This window comes from Pteropus vampyrus, unplaced genomic scaffold (assembly GCF_000151845.1).
Source record: "Pteropus vampyrus isolate Shadow unplaced genomic scaffold, Pvam_2.0 Scaffold22, whole genome shotgun sequence".
Taxonomy (NCBI): domain Eukaryota; kingdom Metazoa; phylum Chordata; class Mammalia; order Chiroptera; family Pteropodidae; genus Pteropus; species Pteropus vampyrus.
In genome coordinates this window covers 13,910,531-13,920,542 of record NW_011888803.1, presented here as the reverse complement: position 1 = coordinate 13,920,542, position 10,012 = coordinate 13,910,531, and the positions used below count along the sequence as shown (strand labels likewise).

General features: G+C 35.9%; 2 protein-coding genes and 2 non-coding genes across 4 annotated transcripts in view; 1 reads left to right on the top strand and 3 right to left on the bottom strand.

The window, feature by feature from the left end:
- The window catches only part of FAM69A (family with sequence similarity 69 member A), a 99,081-nt gene extending 97,863 nt beyond the window's left edge, over positions 1–1,218 (top strand). Inside the window, exon 4 of the mRNA XM_011355658.1 lies at positions 406–1,218. Coding sequence (XP_011353960.1) covers positions 406–1,218 — 813 coding nt within the window. The remainder of the gene's footprint in view (positions 1–405) is intronic.
- A 1,324-nt stretch (positions 1,219–2,542) lies between these two features.
- RPL5 (ribosomal protein L5) lies at positions 2,543–9,405 on the bottom strand (the record flags this gene model as incomplete). The annotated part of the gene is made up of 7 exons (XM_023528114.1): positions 2,543–2,711; positions 3,194–3,282; positions 5,529–5,706; positions 6,654–6,856; positions 7,792–7,926; positions 9,084–9,199; positions 9,288–9,405. Coding segments are annotated over 7 exons (939 nt in total), but the record flags the coding sequence as incomplete, so codon positions are not given.
- Positions 2,970–3,102, bottom strand: LOC111736880. Its single transcript, XR_002779277.1, has one exon. It is a non-coding gene; the product is annotated as a small nucleolar RNA SNORA66 (small nucleolar RNA).
- On the bottom strand, positions 5,779–5,875 carry LOC111736879. Its single transcript, XR_002779276.1, has one exon. It is a non-coding gene; the product is annotated as a small nucleolar RNA SNORD21 (small nucleolar RNA).
- Positions 9,406–10,012: the final 607 nt, after the last annotated feature.

Genomic DNA, 10,012 nt, shown 5'->3' with positions numbered 1-10,012 from the left:
TTTTTAGCTTTCATCATTGCAACAATACAACTTCAACAAAATAATTGTTAATGTGATAACTACAAAATAGAAAATAATTTTCAGTTGACCCTTCTTATAACTTTGGATATGAGCACATTAGATTGCAACTTTGCAAGTAAACGTATGAATAAGACGAAGAATTAGCATCTCAGTTAACTGTATTTTATCTAGTATAAGGGGGTTACAGGACTTAAGGTGGCCATTTCTTAAGACGGATATACTTGCCAAGTGAGTTTTACTGCAATTACATAAAACAGTTTTGACTCATTTAGCATTATATTCAGTGGCAACATTATTAGCATGGTAGTAAAGGAAGTTATTAGTATGTTAACATGAGGTATTTTCATTCTTTCTGTATAATTAGCTAAATTCTTATCTTTACAGGCAAAATTGGGTGATCAAGGAAACCTCTCTGAACTGGTTAATCTCATCTTGACAGTGGCCGATGGAGACAAAGATGGCCAGGTTTCCTTGGGAGAAGCAAAGTCAGCATGGGCACTTCTTCAATTAAATGAGTTTCTTCTTATGGTGATTCTTCAAGATAAAGAACATACTCCCAAATTAATGGGATTCTGTGGTGATCTCTATGTAATGGAAAGTGTTGAATATACCTCTCTTTATGGAATAAGCCTTCCATGGGTCATTGAACTTTTTATTCCATCTGGGTTCAGAAGAAGCATGGATCAGTTGTTCACACCATCATGGCCCAGAAAGGCTAAAATAGCCATAGGACTCCTAGAATTTGTGGAAGATGTTTTCCACGGACCCTATGGAAACTTCCTCATGTGCGATACTAGTGCCAAAAACCTAGGCTATAACGATAAATATGATTTGAAAATGGTAGACATGAGAAAAATTGTGCCAGAGACAAACCTGAAAGAACTTATAAAGGATCGTCACTGTGAGACTGATCTGGACTGTGTCTATGGCACAGACTGTCGAACTAGCTGTGACCAGAGTACGATGAAGTGTACTTCAGAAGTGATACAACCAAATTTGGCAAAAGCCTGTCAGTTACTCAAAGACTACCTACTTCGCGGTGCTCCAAGTGAAATTCGTGAAGAATTAGAAAAGCAACTTTATTCTTGTATTGCTCTCAAAGTCACAGCAAATCAAATGGAAATGGAACATTCTTTGATACTAAATAACCTAAAAACATTACTGTGGAAGAAAATTTCCTACACAAATGACTCTTAGTTCATTTGGACATTGTGACCATGGTAGAAAATCTACCACTTAAAAAGAAAAATTTTGGCTTCTGATTCAGATCCCTGACAGTTACACAAACCTCCTTTCCCCTGGTCCTAAGAAGCCATCATAAAATACATGTCAAATGCTGAAGTAATGGCAGGAGGTATAGGATCAACATTCAAAAAGATTTCATTCCTGCTTTTTTGGAAGCCCTGGTACATTTCCCAGTAGATTCACTGTTAACTATTTTGACTGACTTAAAATAATGCTGTGAAAAGCCTCATTCCATAAACATCAACAGTGAAAGTATTCTGTAGATTTGTTAGCCAAAATACCATTGCTGGACACATTGTGTTTGCATTGAAGCTGCTGTTTAAAAGAAAATTTATACATAAATTTACTAATGTCTTAGCATGGTAAAGTTTGCACATTAACAGAAATTAAGACTGCAAAGCAGGTAAATTAAAATTACTCCTTTATAAACAAATGTTGGTTAATAGTATGGTTTGTTGTGTTATAGGCTTAAAAACACTTTAACTCATTTAAAATGACATCAAATGTAATGTGGCCTCAATGTTTTGAGTGGCTCTTACCAAGCCTCTTAAAAATCCAGAACCCCTCAGGAAGTGTTTTATTTGGCAACATGTAACTGCCAATTTTAGAGGCTGAAAATGGATTAACTTTTATCATCTTAGATTCAAATGGTCTATCCATCTTATTTAACCAGCCGAGACCTTCAAAACTAACATCTTAAGACCACAGACCCAATCCAGATCCAGATCTTGAATTTGTGTTATGGGCAAGTAGGACATTAAGAGCAGGACTCTGATACCATAAGACTTTTTTAGTAATAATTTTCCATTTTCAAACAATATATTTTGTTACGAGGCATGTAAATTTATCCATCTAGTATTTTCTCATGTAAATTTGATATGAGTTATTTGCAATTCTTTTATGTTTATTCAGACCTTTCAACATCTCCATTAATATGAAACACCTCTTAGCTTTCTCTCAAAAATCAGTCATGGATTAGTGCCAGATTTTTTCTCTAAAATTATATACTTTGAAGGTATCTTTTCTTCCCACCAAACATCTGGTTAAAAGAAATGATAGAAACATTTCCTAGTGAAATGTTGGTCTGTTGCTTGCTAGACTTTTTGGGAGAGCACATCATACAATTTGAAGGATAACTCTTGTCAGGGAGAACAGCCCAATTGGTCAATATGTAAGACAACTTTTTCTGGAAAAAGCTAATCTTGTTTCTTGAAGAAAAGTACTGTCAATTTCAAGGTATTTCCTACAAATTAACAAGGTCTTAACACAGAAATAGATGCAGGTTCAATAAGTTTATTACTATCTTTATATGAAAAATCTTAATAGAAAATTTCAGTTTGGTTTATTAGCTCTCAGCAGCCCGTTCCTGAGCTCTGAGGAAGCTTGCCTTCTTCTGAGCTACCCGATCTTTCTTCTGGGCAAGAGACATTTTGGGACGGTTCCACCTATAAAACAAAGAGACAGGACTGTTATTTTTAAAAACTGCAGCTAAGGAAGATAGAGAACATTTAACTTCGATTGAAAAAGATAGACTTTTGTAACAAGATGGAGGTCAAGCAATCCAAATTCCAATATGTGTATTTATTTATAATTTTACGCTAACTTTCCCAAACCCCGACTTTTTGTAATACTGTTCTATTACCATATGGGGCCCAAAATCAAACATGTTAATACAATGCTTAGAATCATTAAGTGTTAGAAGAAATTGTACTAGGATAGAATGGGCCACCTCAGTAGCTTCTGAGGCTTATACAATTCTACCACCACAATTACTTTAGCAAACCTGGTTCCCTTCACTTCTGCAACATCATGCAGAGTTAGTGATCGAGTTTGCCCAACTTCACCCAGTCTGAGTGAGATGAAACAAGGCAGGGAACCCCTCCCTCCCAAGCTCTTTCCCTTGAAAAGACAACAGTAAGATGTATACCTCTTCTTTTTAACTTCCTTCTTAGGCTTCTTCTCATAGACTGGATTCTCTCGTATAGCAGCATGAGCTTTCTTATACATCTCCTCCATCTGAAACAAAGCAAAGCAAACAGTACTTGGTTTCATTTCATATCCCCTAAACAATAATACAGCGTATTATAATCTACTACTTAAGCCTATTTTGTCCTTCTAGCCAAATTCTCAAAAGGCACTAAACTAGATCAGTGGTGGTATCTGCTTAAACTTCTAAATATATATTTCTAAATTTCTTTTCCTAAGAAATTCCCAATTTTTACGATAGGCAATGAGTTGACATTCACAAAACTCAATCTTCCTCAAAATTTTTTTTCATGCATTTCTGAGGACTTTGGCTATATTTAAGTCACTCAAGTTTGAAGCAAACTGATTTCTGTAGAAACACATTTTATAGTCATTTAAAATACTATCTAACCTAAATTCATTCAAGTAAGGATACACACCAAAACAAAGCTTTAAGATGTTAAGATGACAAGTGTTTAAGAGGTCAAGAAGTAATTGCCAAATTAATTTGTCTTCCCCACATTCTCCAGATTTCCATTTTCCATTGGTATCTGAAAGGTCTTTCATAGCTATCTCAGTACTGCATACCAGGGACCTCTTATATCTTGTACTACTAATACTACTATTACACCACCACGAGTTACTCGTATCTTGGCAACAATATTAAGCCTCTGTGGAACCAAAAGGAGGTGCAAATTTCTCTAGCATACCCTCAAAGCTTATCCAGTTGGACATCTTGGTGAGAATTTTGTTCTAAAACTCATCAAAAAATAATGTTGCAACTCTGAATTGTTTCAATTACCACCTACAAATACAGTCTAACCTTAAAAAAGATTCAGATTCATTCATACACTGATTTTTTTTCAATAAATATACAGCAGGCCTCTTTATCCCTGCAGATATTGAGGGACGATTATAGTTAGTTTGGGAGAAGTGGATTTTTGACTGCTTTGAGGGATGGCATGGGTTGGCACCCTTTACTCCACCCCTCCTTCCACATTATCAGGGTCAACTATAAATGACTTGATCCTGTGCAAGATCAAGTCATGAAGAACAGCTGTAAAATGCCTGAGTGTTCATTACCAAAATCTAGTAAAAATTACAGACCCCTAAAATGAATAACATAAACCAGGTCTCTTAAATTCAAAGTGGAGAAAATTCAATTACTACATGCATTTGTGTAAAGCTTAATTATTTAATCAGCAAAGGAAAATAATGCGAAATTTTTCACTGCACAAGACCTCAACTACCTAAATCACGTTTGAAAGTTAATTTACCTCTCTTAGCACTTTATTACAGCTTTCCACTGTACTTAAATCCATCTGACTTCAAAAACATGCACCTATCTACATTACTAAAATTACTTTTCCTAGCTCAAAACTCAAACTGTGTGTTTATCCACCAGCCCTAGCCTATATACTGAGCATACAAATAACAAAGTAGTCTTTCCCCAATTAAAACACTATTTTAAAAATAATTTTCATAACCAAATATAACTGCACTAACAGAAAAAAAAATTAACAATTACTCCGTATGTAACACTTAATATGTAACCCATTCATTTGTATATAATTCTGTATTTGTAATAGTTTTATAACAGTGTGATTTGTATTCTATGCTTTCATTACAATTTCAAAACTGGTATTATCATCTTCAGTCACTCCAATGTGTTGACAGATAGCCCTGGAAAACTCGACTTTAAGGGTGATAAATTCTCCAACATTAAACTCACTTTAGCAAACATGGTTCACTTCTTCAGCATCATGCAGGACTAGTAATAGAATCTGTAGATATCCCTTTCTGTGTGCATGCCTAAGACATTCAGAAAGTCCGAAACACACGTACTTGCTATGAAAGAACCTTTCTTCCGCATGGCCTCAAAATGAGTGAAGTGTAGTAACTAGCACCTCACAACAGACACAGATTAACTATGACCACAGAAATGAAATCTATACAGAACAGCCAAATACATAAAAGCTACCGAAGGCTTTAAATTTAGATGCTTGAAACCTGCCATCCTTTGTCTTCTAAAGATTCCTAAAAGCATGTTGTCAAGACTAACTCATGCTACCTTCCTTATCCTAGTTTATAACCTGCCCTAGATCCAACATCCCAATTTCATGTCATTTCATTTTAGGCCAAGGACAGCTTATTTGAGTCTGTCTATACCTATGAACATGCCCATATTCAACTTTTAACTGTTAACCTGAAATGAAGCCATATAATGTACCCACTAAAAACAAATAGTAAACCTAGTTCTATAATTAACCACAGGCATATTTAGTTAAAAATTTTACCATGTCTGGAGTTACGTTGTTCTTTATGTATTGAGAGAACTGTTTCTTATAAGCGTCTTCATCTTCTTCCATTAGGTAACGCATGTAATCTGCAACGTTCTGACCCATGATGTGCTTCCGATGTACTTCTGCATTGAATTCCTTGCTTTCTGAATCATAGCCAGGGAATCGTTTGGTACTAAAAGAAAGTTTTTCATATTTTAGTATACACTGATTTACATCAGTTCACTAGCAGGAATTCATTTCTGTAGCTGCCTTCAGTCCCGTCTTGAAACAATTAAATTGCATCATGTGCAACCAAAGGACCAACTGTTGACTGCTCAGTTAGTGGGATATCATCATTCAGCAGCTAATTTCTGAATTCCAGGATGGAAAATCATGCCACAAACACCTTTAAAAACCATTAAATAAACCAAGCCTTTTCGCCACTATAAAGTTAGTCCTCCTTATCATCATAGCAAAGTTTTAAAACTGCCCCCACCCCGATCCTAGAATTTCACAGTGGTGCTTCAGGGTACATGGGAGTTAAGTGAGTCACTCAAGATTACATAGCTGCCTTGAAACAGAATTGCAGATCCACAACCCTTCCTCCCCAACATTATAAAATTAAGTTCTAGTTACGTTACATTTCATATATATATACACACACAACTCTTGGATGTTAAATCACCAACCACTAAAACATTCCTAAAAAGCTAATAAATCATTTAAAGATGTTTCTACTCAACAACAGATATCATTAATCCAAAGGAACATCCCAATTAAAACAACTTAATTAGCTTCTAAGAATGGTCTACAATCTTATCTCCAGTTAAAAGTTTAGAAATCTGTCATAAGCCTTTTTCATGAAACTTTTTTCCTTGAGACATTTTCCCATAACTCAGTAATTTTCTTTCTGAATGGAAAAAAAATGCACTGGAAGGGAATGGGGGTGGGTGGGCCGTGATGAAATCAAGCTCTTATTTCTAACCAAAACTTAAGTCACAAACGAAAGGTAGTGGTTTCAACCCCGGCTCTTCTACTTCTTGGCTCCAAAATCTTGGATAAACCATTTTTACCACTCAACCCCAGTCTCTTCACTTATAATATGGAGTTCAGGCAACGAGGCCTTGAATACTATATTACCTGTGAGGAATAGACAAGCCTCCATCCACAGCTCCCTTCAGGGCCCCAAAAACTTTATTTCCAGTAGTAGTTCTTGCAAGTCCTGCATCCAAATAGCAGGTAAAGGCACCAGGTTGACCATCAATGCTTTCCACATTGTATTCATCTCCGGTCACCTCCACTTGGCCTTCATAGATTTTGTCCATGCCAAATCTATTGAGAAGCTATTAACAAAAAAAACCAGTCTAAATACCTGTCTGAATATATTCAAACAATATCTCAAGTCACAACTTTAATGACCTGACAAAAATTTTCCAATTCATTTATCCCTTTATCCTACTCTGCATCAAGCTGCTCTCGTAGTTAATGACAATGTTCCCCACGCCCAAACATATTTATAACCAATGAAGATGTGGGTCCCCGACAATGATGCATGCTTAACAATCCCACTGCAAAACAATGTCAGTAACTCAGGAAACAAAATGCAAAATCATTTTCATCTTTTCTGCATGACAGGAAATACTGCCACCCAGAGGCAGAGATGATTAAAACAAAAATGAATCTTCCACAATGCCTGCCCCGTCCCACAAGAAACTGCTTCTCAAAATTTAACATACACATAAATCACTTGGACATCCTACTAAACTATAGATTCTCAAGATATGGAGCAGAGTCTGTGTATTTATGTATGCTTACAATCAGATCTACACTTCTGAGTAGATCTGCCCAACAAGGCAGCCACTAACTAGCCACAAGTGGCTATTAAAATGTGAATTAAAAATTCAGTTCATCAGTAGTACTAGATACATTTCAAGTGCTCAAAAGCCACGTGTTACTGGTTACCATATCAACAGCACAGATTAAAGATATCCACCAATGCAGAAAATTCTATTGGTCTAAATACATCCAACAAACAGGACAGAAAAACAGGAAAACTGCTTCCCAAATCTGTCAGAAAATGTATGGTGTTTCGATCAAACCTTGTTTTTATAAAATCATCTTTGCCAATGATGCCCTTATAAGCCACACGGTAACAACAAGCACTCTCTTGACCTCACAGCTGAGGGTATTTTATCCATGTGTGAACATTTACCTTACAGAAAATTCCAAATGATGATCTAATTCCAAAAAACATCAGTTAAAATAGTCCTGTACATACCCTGCGGGCCAGCAGCAGGCCAGTACAATATGCTGCAGCATAATTTGTCAGGCCAACCTTCACACCATACTTTGGAAGTTCATGAGCATAAGCTGCACAAACTATCATATCTCCTTCTATACGGGCATAAGCAATCTGTAAGAGAAAAAAAAGGTTAGTAATCTGCTTTCACTGTTTAAGTACCTTCTTGTTCCAAGGACTTGAAGGAAAAAGAAAAAAAGCCAGACATAGATCCACGGCACTTAAAATTTGTCTTTGTTAAACCCACTCACATCCAACTACATGTGGCTTGGTCAATTATAACAGGTAGATTTATGACTCTGTAAATATGTTTGTCTAATGTCACAATATGTAAGACTAAAATTATCATATGGACACTGAATACTAAAATGTCTTTGGGATAAATACTATACTTCCTTACTTCTAAATACAGAAGACTTAGCAGGTTAGCTGCTGAATCAAAGAGGCATTTTGAAAAGTCAAAGGAATCCCCAATTATTTCAAAAATCTTTTGAATTAAGCATATTTAAGTCCAATAACGTTTTGGACATTCAGTGTTTAGTTATGTGAACTCAGGCATGGAGGAAGATTTTGCCCAGAAAACAGGGGTGTCTGCCTCCTACAAGGGCCCAGCAAATTTCAAGTATAAAAATTTTCCCTAGTTGTTAAAAGCCCATAAAATTGTCTTCTAGGAGCAAACTGCCACTTTTTTGGAACAATTTAAGAGGGAGACACCTTTATACATAACAATTAGAACTTACTTCAAACAAAAAGCAGGAATAAGAACAATCTTAAAAGCCTAATTTAACCTTCACAACTACCCACCCCTTAAATAGTGAATATGTGGTATGTAAGACCATATAGCAAAAGGCAGGACTTATAGTCCACGGCAAATTCTATCGTTCTACTGGAATTTTTGTGAGCAAGAACCTTCTACTTGCTCTCTAAATTATCCTCCACCTCACCCGCCCCTGTAAAATAAGGTAGAACCATAATTCTTCTAACCTTCTTTGCCCCCCCAATTAGAAAATAAATGGGATTCAACTGGGCCCAGATTGATAAACGAGGCTTTCAGTCAGAATATTTTTTTAAGCACCAATTTCCAGGCTCCAATTTAAGACCTACAAAAAGGGAAAGAACTACTCACTTAATATTTTTGGAGTCTCAGGCATTACATTTGATGGCCCTTCTAACCCATACATGTTTTTGTTTTCCAAGTACAATTTCTCTAGCACAGTAAATTATGGGGAGGTAGGTTTACCATCATTGCTTGAGTCTAGAATGCAACTTACCTGACAAATGATATCTCTGTTGGTTACACGAACTATCATCCTGTATTTGGGTGTGTTGTACTTATTTTTATCCTGGATTACCAAACGTTTTCGGGCATAGTAATCAGTTTTACCCTCTAAAAGAAAAAAAAAATAGTTTAAGAAAGTCTACACCACTGCAAAGATTTTTTTTCACTATGAACACGAAAACCTGACCGACCATACCTCGTCGTCTTCTGAATTTCACTTGGTATCTCTTGAAGTAGGCCTTATTCTTGACAACTTTAACAAACCCCTTAAAAAGAAAAAAAAGAATTATTAAAACTCTGGTAATTATTTCAGCTTATACTTTCTGACATCTGAAATTGTAACAAAACAACATTTGAACTTCAAAAGTGAATCTAGACAACTGTCACTTATGTAGAGTCCAGTGTTTCTCAAACCATCTGGGGTCAAAGATCACTACACTATTTCTTCTTTCCATCTGTCAAGACAGTTTTGTATATAACAAAATAAAGATGAATCATTGGGGGAAAAATGAAATAAAAAAGCAAACATAAAAAACACAATGCGATTTCTTATATTCATCAGATATAAAACTGTCACTGTTTTTAAATTTTTTAATGCTTACTCTCAACTTTTCTACCTCTTCCTTGGCGGACCAACACTGATTCTTGTGCCAAACTTTTGCAAAGCCCTGCTCCAGACAGCAGTCAATCTTGACAAACGTTCATCTGTTCTGAACACTATCCCATTTCGAGAACCTAAACTCCTATTTTCCATCACTTTACATACACGGACGATTTTCAAAAGTCTAAATTATACCACAAAACTGAACTTGCTAGATCATATTCAGCAATTACTCCCAATTAAAACAGGACTGTCTCCCACCAACTTAGCAACACTCGCTCCAAGAATCATTAAAAACTGGTACCAGCGACAGTCTATAA